The sequence below is a fragment of the Mustela nivalis genome (assembly GCF_964662115.1).
Source record: "Mustela nivalis genome assembly, chromosome: 3".
Classification (NCBI taxonomy): Eukaryota; Metazoa; Chordata; class Mammalia; order Carnivora; family Mustelidae; genus Mustela; species Mustela nivalis.
This window is the reverse complement of record NC_139022.1, coordinates 76,362,386-76,379,338: the sequence shown is the minus strand read 5'-3', so window position 1 is coordinate 76,379,338 and position 16,953 is coordinate 76,362,386. Positions and strand designations below refer to the sequence as shown.

Genomic DNA, 16,953 nt, shown 5'->3' with positions numbered 1-16,953 from the left:
TATTTTTAATTTTTTGAGAAACTTCCATACTGTTTTCTACAGTGGCTGTTTTAGTTTGCATTCTCACCAACAGGACACAAGGGTTCTTTTTTTTCTACCTTCTTGCCAGCATTTACTGTTTCTTATATGTTTTTGATTTTAGCCAGTCTGACAAGTGTGAGGTAATATCTGATTGTGATTTTGATTTGCATTTCCCTGATGATGAATGATGTTGAGCATCTTTTTACATGTCTGTTGGCCATCTGTATATCTTTGGAGAAATGTCTGTTCATGTCTTCTGCCCATTTTTTAAAAATTGGATTTTGTTTTTTGGGTGTTGAGTTGTAGAAGTTGTTTGTAAATATCTTCCCCCATTTAGTAGGTTGTTTTAGTTTTGATGATTGTTTCCTTACTGCACAGAAGCTTTTTATTTTGATGTAGTTTATTTTTACCTTTATTTACCTTGTTTCAGAAGACACATGTAGAAAAATGTTGCTATGGCTGATGGGAGAGAAATTACTGCCTGTGCTCTCTTCTAGGATTTTTATGGTTCCAGGTCTCACATTTAGTGGCTAGAGTGAGCATCCTTTTCTTGTTCTTAGGGGGAAAGCTCTCACTTTTTCCACTGTTGAGTATGATGTTAGTGTTGGGTTTTTCAGTATATGGCCTTTATTATGGTGAGGTATGTTCCCTTTAAACCTATTTTGTTGAGGTTTTTTAGTATATACAATTGGATGTTGTACTTTGTCATGTACTTTTGCTGCATCTATTGAAATGATGGTATGGTTTTTAGTCTTTCTCTAATGGATGTGATGTGTCACATTTATTGATTTGCAAATAGCACCACCTTTGCATCCCAGGAATATATTCCAATTGATTGTCATGAATGACTTTTTTAATGTATTGTTAAATTTGGCTGGGTAATATTTTGTTGAGGATTTTTACATCTGTATTATCAGAGATACTGGCCTGTAGTTCTCTATTTTTTTAGTGTTTTTATCTAGTTTTGGTATCAGGGTAATCGCAGGACTCATAGAATGAATTTGGAAGTTTTCCTTTTCTTCTCTTTTTTTGGAATAGCTTGCAAAGCTTACTTACTAACTGTTCTTTGAACATTTGATAGAATTCACCTGTAAAGACTTTTGGTCCTGGACTTTTATTTCTGTGGAGTTTTTTGATAACTAATTTAATTTCATTGCTGGTAATTGGCCTATTCAAATTTTCCATTTCCTTCTGATTCAGTTTTGGGAGGTTATAGGTTTCTGGGAATTTATCCATTTCTTTTAGATTGTCCAATTTGTTGTCACATAATTTTTCATAATATTCTCTTAAAATCCTTTGTATTTCTGCCGTGTTGGTTGTTATTTCTCCTTTTTCATTTGTGATTTTATTTGAGTGTGCTTTTTTTTTTTTTAAAGATTTCCTTTATTTATTTGTCAGAGAGAGAGAGAATACAAACAGGGGGAGTGGCAGGCAGAGGAAGAAGCAAGCTCCCAGCTGAGCAAGGAGCTAGATGCAGGACTCAGTCCTAGGACACTGGGATCATGACCTGAGCTGAAGGCAGATGCCCAACTCACTGAGCCACCCAGGCACCCTGCTCTTTTTTTTTATTTTTTATTTTTTATTTTTGACGAGTCTGGCTGAAGGTTTATCAAGTTTGTTGATCTTTTCAAAGAACCAACTCCTGGTTTTACTAATTTGTTCTATTGTTTTTTGTTTGAGTTTTTATTTAATTTATTTCTGCTCTAATCTTTATTGTTTCTTTCCTTCTACTGGTTTGGGGTTTTGTTCTTTTTCTAGCTTGTTTAGGTGTAAGGTTAGCTTGTTTATTTGAGATTTTTATTACTTTTTGAGGTAGGCCTATGTTGCTATAAACTTCCCCTTTAGAACCACTTTTGATGTTTTACAGAGATTCTTGGTCATTGTGTTTTCATTTTCACTTGTCTCTGTGTATTTTTTGATTTCCTCTTTGGTTTTGTTTTGGTTGACCCATTCATTGTTTGGTAGCATGTTATTTAATCTCCATTTGTTTGTGCTTTTTCCAGATTTTTTTCTTGTGGTTGATTTTTGTTTTATAGCATTGTGGTCAGAAAAGATGCATGGAATGACTTAGGTCTTTTTTAATTTGTTGAGACTTGTTTTGTTGCCTAATATATGATCTGTTCTGGAAATTTCTGTGTGCACTTGGAAAGAATGTGTATTCTGCTGTTTTAGGGTGGAGGGTTCTGAATATATCTGATAAATCCAGCTGGCCCAATATGTTGTTCAGAGCCACTGTTTCCTTGTTTATTTTCTGTTTGGATGCTCTGTCCATTGATGAAAATGGGGTTTTAAAGTCCCCCACTATTACTGTATTGCTGTTGATTATTTCCTTTATGTTTGTTATAAACTGCTTTAAGTATTTGGGTGGTCCTGTGTTGGTTGCATTTCTTTTTCTATTTAAAATTATTAAACAAGCTTTTTCCATTTTTAAGTATTTTTTATAAACACCATTTTATAGTCTCTATACAGACCATTTTAAAGATTTTATTTATTTATTTGACAGAGAGAGAGAGAGAGCACAAGTAGGCAAAGAGGCAGGCAGAGTGGGGGTAGGGGGGTGGGGGGGTGAGGGGAGGAAGCAGGCTCCCTGCAGAGCAGAGAGCTGGATGCTGGGCTTGATCCCAGGATCCTGAGATCATGACCTGAGCCAAAGGCAGAGGCTTAACCCACTGAGCCACTCAGGCACCCCATATACAGACCATTTTTTAAAAAAAGTCTACTTTTAACACTCAAAGATAAGTGATACTAACATTTTGGTATAAAACTTTTAGTCCCTCTTCTATGCATATGAATGCATAAGAGTTTTTAAAATTAAAATTGAGATTATCCTTTTTTATTTAATCATATGTCATGGATATTTGTTTATACCATTGATTATTTTCTGGCTTCATTTTAATGGCTTTACAGTACTATTTCATTGAGTGAATAGGTTGTGATTAACTTACTTATTCCCCTGTTAGAATAAACATTTTGTACATAAACTTTTTGCCATATATATAGGATTACTTTAGTATTTCCAGAAGTAGAATTTGAAGCAAGTACTGTGGATATTTTTAAAGCTCTGAATTCCTATTTTTGGAAAAGTTTTTAATTGCAAACTGGTTTCGTTCTGGTTTTTTCCTCTGTATTGAGTTATATAGAGGAATTGCAGACTGGTTTCAATATTAGCCTTGCACAGACACAATTAGAGAATGTATCTTCATTGTTGCTGTAAGTTTCCCGAAGACAAATATATATGATATCTGAAGTAGTAATACTACTATGCATGTTTAGTTGAAAGATTATAGGGTTTCATTTCCCAAAACAAGAAAACCTGAATTGGTAAATTTCAGATTTTATAATTAAAAGTTTGTAGAAAGGAATTTTGTTAAGTTTTTATTTTAAGCAGTCTTTCTATAGAAAAATTCAGTGTGCAGAAGAACTTGGACCTCATAATGTAATTTTCATTAATCTTTCCTTTTATTTTGGGTTTAGGCTTTCTTTTTAGATCCCATCATTAATGCCCTATTTTCTAAATTGCAAATTGCATGGTATCTTTGCTTTCAAAGAATTAACCCTTCTGTTATGTGTTTCACTGTTCTTTCCAGATTATCAGTAGCTAAATTTGGTATGATATTGTAACTTATATCTTATTTATGTCTTACCCTATAATGTATAGCCTTCTATGTTTTTCATCTGTACTTTATGATTTTATTTCTATTGTTTTAAAGCAGTGTTGCTTTAATTCCAAATTAGTTGAGGGTATATAACTCAGTAGGATAATTTGGCCAGAAATGTTTTTGGTCACTTAATTTTGTTTATCTAAAAAGGACTGCGAAATTTTGAAATTTGTTTTATTAAGGATAATTGGAGCCTGAGTAGTACATTATGGATCTTGCAACTGTAATCCTGTTTTATATTTTTAATATACACTTACTCATATGTACTGAGTATGTATTTTTTCTTATTCCTTTAGTGCCTCATTTTAAAGTATTTGGCCTTTGGGCTCATGCTGTTTTTGCATGATAGGATAGATGAATATTAATTTAGTTACAAGGGAGCTAGTTGGTTTAAAAACATTTGAGCTAATGTTTAAAAACACTTGAGCTAAGGTGTTTTTCTCTCTTCATAGTTGTGTGGAATTCGACTTGAATGTAAACAATATTGTTGGAATAAGAAACACATTCCTTCTCAGAACTTATGCATACCGTAAGTTTTTTATTTCCAAATAATTACCAGCTTCTCTATCCTTCATTCTTTATTCCTTTTTTTTATTTTTAATTTTTTAATTTTTTAATTAACGTATAATGTAGTATTAGCCCCAGGGGTATAGGTCTGTGAATCGCCAGGTTTACACACCTCACAGTACTCACCATAGCACATACCCTATGCCCATAACCCTACCACCCTCTCCCTACTCCCCCTCCCCCCAGCAACCCTCAGTTTGTTTTGTGAGATTAAAAGTCTTTTATGGTTTGTCTCCCTCCCGATCCCATCTTGTTTCATTTATTCTTTTCCTACTCCCCTAACCCCCTACTCTTTATTCCTTTTTAAAGATGTTTGTAATAAATACTGACATCTGTTTAATTATATTTATGTATAGTGTCTTTTATTATATTTATAAAAATTGCTACACTAAATTATATACTACTAAAGTTACAGGTCAGTAAAATAAATTTTAATGATAATCTTTAAAAGGTGATTAAGATACCTTTTAAAAAAGCAAGACAGGTTTATGGTGAGCAAAGTGTTTAATAAATAGGGAGGCAATGTTCTTTTTGTTGTAGTTTGGAAATGATAGAAGCTTTCAAAGAAACCATAATATTTTCTTACCATTTTTAAGTTTTAATTTTACTTTCAGTTGAAAATCGAGTTCGTCCGTTAGTACTGGTGATTAAGAAGTGGGCGAGTCACCATGAAATAAATGATGCCAGTCGTGGTACTTTAAGCAGCTATAGTCTTGTATTGATGGTTTTGCACTATTTACAAAGTAAGTATTTTCGTCTTTTTTCCCAATTTTTAAAATGAAAACACAGTTGAATTTCATTATGATGTCTTCTCTGTTGGCTCTGTCTTCAAACAGCATTGTTTTAAAAAGTTCTTTCTAAAGCCCAGAACACCATGTTTCCTAATTCGTTGCTTTGAATAGATGTTTTAGAAATATTATTCCTGGGGGTGCCTGAATGGCTCAGTCAGTTAAGTGTCCTATTCTTGATCTTGGCTCAGGTCATGATGTCAGGGTTGTGAGATCAAGCCTCATGTCAAGCTGAAGTACTTTTTGGAAAGTACTTATGGCTCAAGCTTAAGGATTTTGCTCTCCCTTTCTCTCTGCCCAACCCTTCCTCCCCCCACAAAAAAGGGAAAAAATGTTATTCCCTGGAAAACATTATAAAGGAAGTTTTACTGTTTTTTTTTTTTTTTGACAGTTTTTCAGTATTTTATATTCAAAGAAGTTCTACTGTGTTGTGGACCCATTATGTTGAGGCATGTGCATGTTCAGAAGGTCTATAAAAATAAGCTCAAGCACCATTCATCATGTTTTTTTATTTTTCACTTGAGACAGGATTTTCTTTTTGGTCAAAGAAGTTTTATTCATTGTGAGGTGGCATGGAAATTGGTTAAAAGACTTGATGTTACTGTAACAGAAGACCCTTTATCAGGATGTTTAGGGTCTGATCTAATGATATTTCCATAGTTTAGGAAGCAGTGTTGTAATATTTATGTTTTACCCTTTGACTCAGTGTTATTCAGTGATTGCATTTCTAGGAATTAATCCCAAGGTAATATCAGAGATACGTGTATGGATTTGTATATCAGGCTGATTTTGATCGTGTTTATTGAGATAACAGAAGATTCAAAATAATCTTAAGTTTTTAGGAATGGATACGTTATGATGGAATTAATTATAATGTTAGCCTAAAGTGATCCTTTTAGGATATTTAATGATATAAGAAAATACCCATGATATACCCTTATATGCAACATGATACCAATTTTATTTTAAAAATAGTATCTGTATTAGAGTTTGTATATATACATATATATAAATATTGAGAAGTTATGTGCCAAAAATTTATCAGAGTTGTTTAGGTTTAGTCAAGTGTACTTTTTAAGTTGTAACTGAAACTAAAAAATGAATAGACCCCTAGTTATGATTTAAAAATTAGATATGACTACAGCATTTAACATGTATGAACATCTATAATATGTGTCCTTTCCTTCTATTTTTATGGGTTACATTAGAAATTTTAGTTTAATTGCCTTCTTTAGAAAGATATACTTTTAGGGATGCCTGGGTGGCTCAGTCTGTTAGTTGTTGGACTCTTGATTTCAGCTCAGGTCCGTGATTTCAAGGTGGTGGGATTGAGCACTGAGTCAGGCTCTATGCTTGGCAGGTAATCTGCTTGAGATTTTTTTCCCTCTCCCCTTTTCTCCTTTTCAAATAAATAAATCTTGGGGGAATAAAAAAGAAAAATATACTTTAATCACAGATTCCCCAAGGTGGTTTGGCAAGAGAGTTGAAAGTTCTGGTGTTAATATTTCAGCAGTGTTAAGAAATCATGCTAAAATTTTGCTAATGTATTTTAAGCACATTTTATTTTTGACAAAGTCCCGTTTACTGAGATGATTTTTAACTAATGGCTTTCTCATGAACCGTTTCTGGATCTTTGTTAAAGAACCTTACCTATGCAGAGCTAAAGTATAACTCAGTTATTTGGCAAATTTAAGCTGCTCCTTACTAGAAGAAATTAGATTGACATAAGTAGGGTGCATTTATCTATCTATCTATCTATCTATCTATCTATCTATTTATTTTTGGGTCATACAGGAGTCTTCAGGATGTCTTGGGCAGTTCCAGTCATGCCATGGTGAAGTAGTGTTTATAATTTTGGCCAAATTACTCTACCTTTCTGATCTTAATATTCTTATCTATAACAGGAATAGCTGGATTAGATGGACCTTTAGGTTTTATTTAACTTCATACATACTTTTAATGTCTTTTTTGCCATGAATAGAGCAAAGGGAACAGTCTTCTGAATGTAGAAAGGTTGAAAAATTTCGTCAGTAAGAGACTATGTATGCTTGAAAGGTGACTGATGAAAGTATGAGGGGTAAAAATCTGATGAGAAGAGCTTTTAATGGCAATCTAAGATTAGTAATTAATAAAAAGGCAGAAGTATCAACTGGTTAGAAATAATGATACAAATGACTATTCATAGAATATTTACCATTTCCTAGGTACAGAACTATCTCAGGCATTTTAAATTGTGTCAGAATTGTTGCATAGTGTTGTCGAAGATACGCTTTTTTTTTTTTTTTAAATTTTTGATGAATCAGAATGGAATGTTTATATATATATATAAATCTGTGGGGGCTTGACCAGAAAGCCCTCATCTGAAATGGAAGCAAAAATAAAATCTTAGCAGAATAGTTATTCTGAAAGTATTATCAATTGATCAGATACTGCAATACTAAGTTTTATTTTATATAAAGCTTTCGAGAGAGAAATTTAAAAGATTGCAGTCCAGAATTTTGAAGTAAAAATAGATGTTATAGCCAGATTCTTTCTGAATGTGTTTTGCTTTGAGTAAAATAAACATTGAAAAATTACTCTGAAGGCTTTGAGATTACTATGAGGATAGTGTTAATAAATAACTGCCATAGTACATCACTTGCTCTTAATGTGTTGGCCTTGAAAAAACAAAAGAGCCAATTTTTTTTTTACTGACACAATGAGTTTATTCAAGAATAACAGAGGAATTGAAGTTCATTACAATCAAAATGGTGACCCAACCATTGGCAAGTCCAGAGAATGGAGGCCAGGGACTTGCCTTTATAGAGAAAGGGGAAGAAGATGGATGGGGCTGTTTCTCATTGGCTGGGCTGCTGCTGGGCAAGGAAAAAATCTTTCTTCATTCTTCTGGGGTGTGTGAAGTAAACTTCTTTTTATTAGGGAATACAGGGTATACTGTATTCCCTTTCAGGACTTTCTCACTCCACTGTAAATGAGGTTTCTTTATTTCTTTTCACAAGTGACTAGTGTTCTTAAATCTCTAAGGTTGTCAGACATGGGATTTATGAGTGATACCCCTGCCTACCAGAATTTCCAAATTGCTTAGTTCTTTTACTTACTTTTTATATTATTTATTTATTTTGAGACAGAGAGAGGGAAGGCACATCTGAGAGAAAGTGAGTGGGAGAGGAGTAGAGAGCTTGGGAGAGAGAATCTTAAGTAATCTCCACACTCAGTGTGGAGCCCCATGTGGTGCTTGATCCCATGACCTTGAGATTATGACTGAGCCGCAATCAAAAAGAGGTGCTTAACTGACTGAGCCACCCAGGTGCCCCTCAAAATGCTTATTTCTAAAGGCTCTTTGTCTAATAACAGACCCTAACCCAGGGGTTAGTACCTGTTTTTCTATTCTAGCATTCTAGTTACGATTCTAGAATGAGGTAAGGTTTTTTCTAATTCTCTATAACCTTCTTATCATTTTTTAAATTATAATTTTATTTTACTAGGAGTATTCAGTGAGAAAGGAATTCAGGTTTTTAATTAAGTAAACTAATTCTAGTAAGAGTTTCTAGTTTGACTTCTGTATTATAGCAAAAATTATTAGAAAGTCATTAAAATGTTACATGAATATAAAGACTTTTAGAATTAAAGTAACTGGGGCTTGAGTTTATTTGTAGGATCTTCTAGAATTTTGAGCACTTGAAATGCCTCTGGGAATAAAATATTTTTACTTCCTAAGAGTGGTTCTGGTAAGTAATAAGTTTTCCCCCTCAGTTGCACACTGTGAACATTCCAGAATATCATGGAATTTTATTTTAATTTCCACTTCGGAATGAAGCACGATACAGAAGAAACATTTAAATACTATGCAATAGGAATTTATACATTTATAATCATAGTTGGAGGTTATGTAAGTTGGTAATAATGGTTGATTATATGTATATTAATGTATTCAGAAGTCATTTGAAAAGGTTTTTGCTAAATTGCAAATTAAAGGTAATGATAGTCACTGAATTTACTTACTACAATGTATTTCTAATTCTTCAAATACATAGCTTTTATAGTATTATATTTTATCTTTAATCTTAAAGAAATCTTGAAAATACATTACTTGTGTCTTACCTTACTCAAGACATTGTATTTTATAGTTTTTTAAATTGTGAATATTAAGCACTTTACCTTTCATGTTCTTCCCTTTATACTATAATAATGTGAAATTACGGTTAATGCATTTCATGAAGTTGGATTTCAGTTAAGCTATTGGAGAATGAAGAATGACAGTTGAAAAGAAAATCACATATGAAATAATGAGTCTCTTATATGAAATTTTTATTTTTTATGGCAAATTGGTATAAATATCCTGATATATATTTCTAAACTTTGCTGAGGCCTTCTTTTTAAAAATTTGTGAAGTTGAAGATTTTTTTCCAGCTTTTTGCCCCCAGCAAATCTATCTCCTGAAACTATTAAATTTTGATATTATTGTTTATGAGAATTAAAAATAAAGGGACAGTTATGATATAGCTGTTGTTCTTTTATGATACAGTATCATTGGACTGTATTTAAAAATTTTCTTTTTGGTAGCTACATCCATTTTAACAATGTTCATTCAATATCTGTAGAACAATCAATCAATCCTTGTCTTGCTTATTTCATGTGTGTGTCTGATGTTGGACCAAATGATGTATGTTCATTGATGGCCTGTTTTTCTAAAACCATGTAAGGAACATTGGTTTACATAGAAATATACACAATTTATTAATAAACCTTAAGTTATCAACTTAGGTATATTTGGAATTGAAATTTTTAGGGATCAGAATTCACAAAATATATGGAAACTATTGAATTTAAGCAGAAACCCTTAAACCTGGGGTATAGCTGACAAATTATTGCTTTGTAAAATGAATTATGTGAATCACGGAAGCTTTAAACTTTTTTTTTTTTATAGCCCTACCTGAACCCATCCTTCCATCCATCCAAAAAATTTACCCAGTAAGTGTTTCTTATAAATTATTACAATACATATTATGGCAAGTATATGTGGAACTATTATATGTAGCATTAATGTGACTATAAAAGGTGTAATAGTTACCTTCTAAGTATATGATAACATTTTCTTTATAGGCTGAGGAGTTAGCCACTAGCACATTAAAAATATTTCATAAACTTTTTTGAAAGACTGATATTTTATTTGGTTATTGGCAGATAGTCTGGTCATTTATGTAAATGGTAGAATTTTTCACGTGATGTTCATGATTATCACTAATAGCAATTAAATATACTCAGTTGGGAAGGCTCAGTTAGGCTTTAGTTAGGCTTATTCTAGTTTTCTTTATGGTATTTTCACATATAGTTTTATAGCATTTCTTTAGTTACTAACTCATAAGTTTTTAGGCCAATGTATGTATACTTTGAAAGCAGGAGGAAAAACCAAGAATTTGAACAATTGAATAATCGTTTTATCTTTCATTTGATTTTACCAATACACCAAGAGAAGTAATATCAGTTTACTATTTCTGTGCACAATATTAAGACTCCTGAAGTTAATTGGAAACATTAAAGAAGTAAAGGGTGCTTACTAGAAAAATTTTGGTATGTACTCAGTTTGAGTTTAGAAAAACCTAGGTTAGTATACATATTCACAATCTTTTATACTGTTGTTTCTTTTCCAGTTTTTTGTGTTCTTTTTTTCCAGAATTCTGTTCCCTTGTTTTATAGTCCTACTGTTTCTGTTTTCCTCCATAGTGATCCTTATTCCTGGTTTTATTTGGAATGATATTTAAGCTGTTTAGAATGTTTAACCTTCTGAAACTGTGTAATTTTTACCTGTTTTGTAAACTTATAAAAAGAACTGTTTTCTAAACTTACTAGTCAAATTGGAAAATGTAATTTCTAGCTTGAGTGATAAGTTTTCAAAAGACATACTTATTCTGCCTGTATCGTATAAAATATAAATCTACTTGATGTGGAATCTAAATTAAATATAACTTAATCTTTGATAATTGAGAAGAACTGATGTGTTTGTTTTTGAACATAGGTTCTTACTGTAATGCATACATTCAAGGTGCTGGATAATAAAGGTGTACTGTAATAGAGTTTTGCTGTAGTGGGGGCTTCTTAGTTTGTAGTGAGTCATCTGGTAAAGACAATATCTATAAGAATCTTTTGGAATCTGGATATCTTATCTTCCTCATTTTGAAAATTAATTTCTGCTCTTATGAACTGCTATAATGAATTTCAGTTATTTCTAAGGATCAGTATTTATGCTTTCATAAACACGAAAATGAAAGCATCAATAAGTGTAGAAATAAACGTAACTTGAACTTTTGGCCTTATCCTTGAATGTTTTTCTCCCTTCAATAAAGTATTAATGCTTTAGCATATACTGAAAGGACAAAGATGATAACTGGGTGTTTACAATTTCATTTTTTTGTCTCAACTTTTTGGTTAAGACCTAGGTTTCAGTAAAGAAAGAACTGTATATTTTTTTTAGCATACAAAACAGCTAATAGTTAAACTTACCTTTAAAGAGTCTATTATTGTGTATGGAATAGACGTTTCTACAGAAATCCCACTTAAAACCCTCGCTGCATGAACTCTTTTTAGTAATATAAAATACTAAGGAAATCTCAATTTAATGTACTATGTTGGAGAACAGAACAGACATATTGCTTTTATTATAGGATATCCAGGTTCTTACTGGTATGTTCTAGTTTGAAGAGCCTCATTTTTTTTCACTTTTGTTTCATGTTTTTCATTATCTAGCTTTCCCCCATGTTGGAGTCCTGACTTCTCTTCACATACATCATCTCTTACCCTATACTCTCTACTCCTGTTTTGCTAATAATCATATTTCTGTACCTATAACAGGGAAATAGATTTAGTCCAGCCCCAAGGCCTTAAAAAATACTAATAGCAAGACTTGCTAGATTTAAGAATGTCTTAATTTGCTTTCAGGTGTGGTCACGTTGTCATAAATATTTAAAGTACATTATCTTTACTATAAGGTTGATGCTTACATGGGTAAGGACTTAATATCCACTCTAAAAGGATTTTAAATTGTATCTGAAACCTGTAGGTGATTGATCAGTAGAGGACTTTTCTCAGTGGTCCATCTAATAGAACAGACAAATCAGCTTATTTCTTACTATTAATAACTGTCACTTATTTAGTATCTATTTTATGTTAGCACTGTATGAATTTTATATACCTTATCTTTAATCCTAGTATTATCTAGTATAGTATTATCCTTGATTCACAGGTGAAGAAACTAAGTCTTAGGAAGGTTACATTATTAATTCAAGCTTTATAGTCACAAATTATGGATCCAGAAACTGTTATTTTTTTCTCTCATTCTGTGCTGCCTAAGACAAAATTATACTGTTTACTAATATATCATTTCATCTAATATTTGTTGCTTATTACATTTTGTTTGTATGTATCTGATTGTTCCTGTACAGATTTACCTTTCTTTAAGAACATGTTAGAATTTTAGCTTATATAAATTTGAGTATGACTTAAAACTTTATAGTGACCAAAAAAAAAACTTTGTTATTTTACAAGGGAACAAGGTTCTTTTAAATTTTGAGCTTCTCTAATATAGTTAAATAGAATTAAGAAATAAGATAAAAACTTTGAATAGAATAACATTTATTCAGTGTATTATGCTTTTTAAAGTTATTTTCATATTTTCTCAAATTTATGGTAATATATTTAAAAAATGGGTGTGGTGTTTGAGTTCAGTTAGAATACTAAATTAGGAAAGAAAAGAATGAAAGACTATACCCATATCTTTGTCTTCAAAAGCTTTATCATAATGTAGCATTATTATTACTACTTAATTCTTTTGACTTAAAAAAGCAACATGAGTGATAGAATATTAACTATTGAGTTAAAACAATGAAGTTGAGAGTGTTTAAATGTATATACTTAGGTTAAGCTTATAAAGGGATCTTTATTTTAATTTTTTTTAAGATTTTATTTATTTATTTGACAGAGAGAGATCACAGCAGGAGAGAGGCAGGCAGAGAGAGGAAGGGAAGCAGGCCCCCTGCTGAGCAGAGAGCCTCATGTGGGACTGGATCCCAGGGCCCTGAGATCATGACCCGAGCTGAAGGCAGCGGCCTAACCCACTGAGCCACCCAGGCGCCCAGGATCTTTATTTTAATGTGAGCATATTATGAGACTTACCTAGATTCATGCTAGGTGGCGATTATTGAGATAGCTTATATTTGTTTGTTTCCCTAACAGTATCTTCATATTCCAGAAAGCCATCTTTATGGTTGTGAGATTAGGAATTCTGAGAATGTAGAGTTACTCTGTGCAGCTATGTATTGAAAGTATATTAAATTTTACATATATACATATGTATACACATAGAGATATAGCAACTCTTTTTAGTTTTAAAATGCATATAACATGTTGAAGGATTTTAGTTATGTAAAACAAGGCTATAAATGAATATCTTTGAAAAGACAAATTTAAAAATTTTGGTGAAGTCGGTTTTAATGATAAAAAACATCTTTTAAAGTTGATATTACTTGGGGCACCTGGGTGGCTCACTGGGTTAAAGACTCTACCTTCGGCTCAGGTCTTGATCTCAGGGTCCTGGGATTGAGCTCTGTGTCTGGCTCTCTGCTCAGCAGGGAGCCTGCTTCCTCCTCTTTCTCTGCCTGCCTCTCTGCCTGCTTGTGATCTCTGTCAAATAAATAAATAAATTCCTTTTAAAAAAATAAAGTTGAGGGCGCCTGGGTGGCTCAGTTGGTTGGACGACTGCCTTTAGCTCAGGTCATGATCCTGGAGTCCCGGGATCGAGTCCCACATCAGGCTCCCAGCTCCATGGCAGTCTGCTTCTCCTTCTGACCTCCTCGCTCATGTTCTCTCTCACTGTCTCTCTCTCAAATAAATAAATAAAATCTTAAAAAAAAAATAAAGTTGATATTACTTAAATGTTAAAAGTTATAAGGAAGTTAATTTTGAAATAATACATTATTTCAGGAGGTAACCATACTGTATTATTATATGAATGGTACAGTTATAATAATGATGCCTGGCATATACTAAATAATTAATATATAGGTAATATTCTTGCTGCTATGCTTTACATACAGTATATCATTTAATCCTTATTACAGTTCTATGAGTAGTTATTTTTTTATAGATGAAGAAGCCGAACATTAGGAAAGCTAAGTAACTTGACTAAGTTCATATAGCAAATAGGTTTCAAAGCTAGATCTGACTCCTAAGCTCATGCTCGTAACCACTTCATTCATTATAGTACTTCTACTTTATGATATTTATGTTGATTTCAAAACTTTAGAAGCTTCCAAAAAAAGCTATCAAAAACTTTAAAAGCAAATATAATTTAAAGAATTTAATGATCAGTCTTTAACATGTTATTACCAGATTAGTGGTAGTCTGCATACAGTTAAATCTTGGTAGAACTTCAATATATCATTTAGCCCTTTCTCTGTTCAGTCAGAGCTCTGCTTTAGTACTCCATATCAGGTATCTTTTTCTTTGAGACTTTCCTCAACACATTTATATCCAGGGCCTAATAATTCATATTGTTAGAATAGCATGGAACTTTGTTTGCTTGGAGTTTAGGAAATAGTCATCCTTCATTTAAGGTGTGTATCTTTTTTTAAAAAAGAGTATTTATTTAGAGAGTTTGTATGTGTGTGCAAACAAAGGAGAAGGGGCAGACAGAGAGGGAGAGAATCACAAATAGACTCTGAGCTGAGTGTGGAGCTCAATGCAGGGAGTTGGCTTCCCTTCTCTCTCTATCCCTCTGCCTCTCATCCCACTTGCCCACTCCCTCTCTATAAAATAAGGGGCACTTGGGTGGCTCCGTTTTAAGCATCTGCCATCAGCTCAGGTCATGGTCCCAGGGTCCTGGGATCGAGCCCCACATTGGGCTTCCTGCTCAGTGGGAAACCTGCTTCTCCCTCTCCCACTCCACCTGCTTGTGTTCCCTTTCTTGCTGTGGCTCTCTTTGTCAAATAAATACATAAAACCTTAAAAAACATCTTTAAAAAATTAGGTTGTAATTTCTTTGTCTTTTGGATTGGTCTTTTTTTTTATTTTATTTTTTAAAAATATTTTATTTATTTATTTATTTGTCAGAGAGAGAGAGAGAGCGAGCACAGGCAGAGTGGCAGGCAGAGTCAGAGGGAGAGGCAGGCTCCCCGCGGAGCAAGGAACCCGACGTGGGACTCAATCCCAGGACGCCGGGATCATGACCTGAGCCAAAGGCAGCTGCCCAACCAACTGAGTCACCCAGGTGTCCCTGGATTGGTCTTTATATGTTTTCTAATATGTTAGCTTAAGTTTTGCCCAGCCATATCCTATCCAAAGTAATGTATATTATTCTTAAATACATATGCAATAGGGGAACTGCCTTTAAAAAAAATTCTTTGATGAAATTTTTCTTAAAGCAGAAAATCTTTCTGAGATTAATGATTACCAAAAATGGGGATTTCTGATGGTTAGGTGGAATTTCTTTTAACTTGTAGCATCTTTTGGCCCCCACCTTTTTTTTTCTTTTTTAAGTTTGGCTTTCTCCTTCAGTTTTCCTCTGGTATATATGACATGGCCCTTTCTGTATATGACCATGTAAAAGAATAGTGGCACTAAGAGGAGACTGGTCAAATTGTTGGTTCAGAGTCATTCACCATTTTAGTAGAGTAGGTCTCACAACTCTAAAATGTTAATATACAATTGCTCATCTTTTTTCTTTAAATTATTTAACAAAATAAAAATTTTTAAAAGAGGTTTAAACAGTTTTAAGAAAATGACTCCTTTATTTTAGCATCAGTTAATAAAGTAAATACTTACTGTGGTATGTCATAGAAGTCAAAATTAGTAAGAAGCTTTCAGAGCAGAAGTTATTAAATAGTGACCCACTTCTCTTTTCTTTGTTATTTGAACTTAGGTTATACCTTTTTGTTTGATTAGCCAGAAAATAATATTGAAATTTTACATTTTAAAATACTTTCCAACAAAGGGTGGTAGAAGCAGTACATTTGCTCTTCCTTCTGCTTCCACTCTTTATTATAAATTGAGACTTCTTTCCTAACTCCCTCTAGTCTTAGAGACAATTTAGATTTCTACTTAAGTCTCATTTTATAATACTAAATCTGCTAGAAGTGTAAGGGAAAGTCCGAAGTTTAGGAGTGTCAAATTTATGAACTGTGGTTGTCTTCTGAAAGAAAGGCAGTAACTTCTTGGTAGTTAAAAATTATGGATAGAATTGTAGATAATAGGACAGGGAGGGAATTTTTTATTTTCTTGCTCTTTTGTTTTTCCTGCTGATTTTTGAGGATTGCCTTTAACTAGATGCACTACCCTATTTCTCTGTTACAGTTTAGTTATTTGGGGAGCCTCTGTTTTTAAAAGTTGGATTACTAATTGAATTGATATCTGTATACCCAAGGTTGATTTATTAAGTATTTGGGAACCTTAAGCTATCACCCCTTAACCAGTTGCTTTAAAAAAAAAAAATCTGTTATTACTCTGATGGTGAATGGTAATGTAGAAGGCTGTCTTAGGGGCAACTGTGCAAATTACCTTAAAAAGAGTGTTTTCTAACATTTGGATATGTATTATTTGAGAATCTCTGTAGTCCATTTAGTATGTTTTAGAGCCAGAACGTACTGCTGGTAGAGGAAGGATTTATCTAAATGAATAGAGGAAGGATTTATCTAAATGAATATTTATCTAAATGAAAATGAATGGCATAGGTTAGGCAAAAAGAAAAAGTACCCATTAGTATTCTTTCTAAGTCTTGTTTAGGTGTGGATTACAACCAAACAGTACCTTCCCTTATGAATATTGTGGCAAAAGTTTGCTGAATATTGCTTGCTGCTCAGATTCCTTCTTTCTTCTTTTCCCTGCCCTCTGTCTTTTCAAGTTCAGTTCCTGTTGAATGTCTGTCATCT

The 16,953-nt window shown here is 32.8% G+C and overlaps 1 protein-coding gene across 14 annotated transcripts in view; it reads left to right on the top strand.

The window, feature by feature from the left end:
- Window positions 1-16,953, top strand: part of TENT2 (terminal nucleotidyltransferase 2) — a 68,264-nt gene that overhangs the window by 33,715 nt on the left and 17,596 nt on the right. For all 14 annotated transcript variants that reach the window (XM_082724799.1, XM_082724788.1, XM_082724793.1 and 11 more), the window contains 3 exons: window positions 4,133-4,209; window positions 4,862-4,990; window positions 9,963-10,006. In XM_082724799.1, coding sequence (XP_082580925.1) covers window positions 4,133-4,209; window positions 4,862-4,990; window positions 9,963-10,006 — 250 coding nt within the window. The remainder of the gene's footprint in view (window positions 1-4,132; window positions 4,210-4,861; window positions 4,991-9,962; window positions 10,007-16,953) is intronic.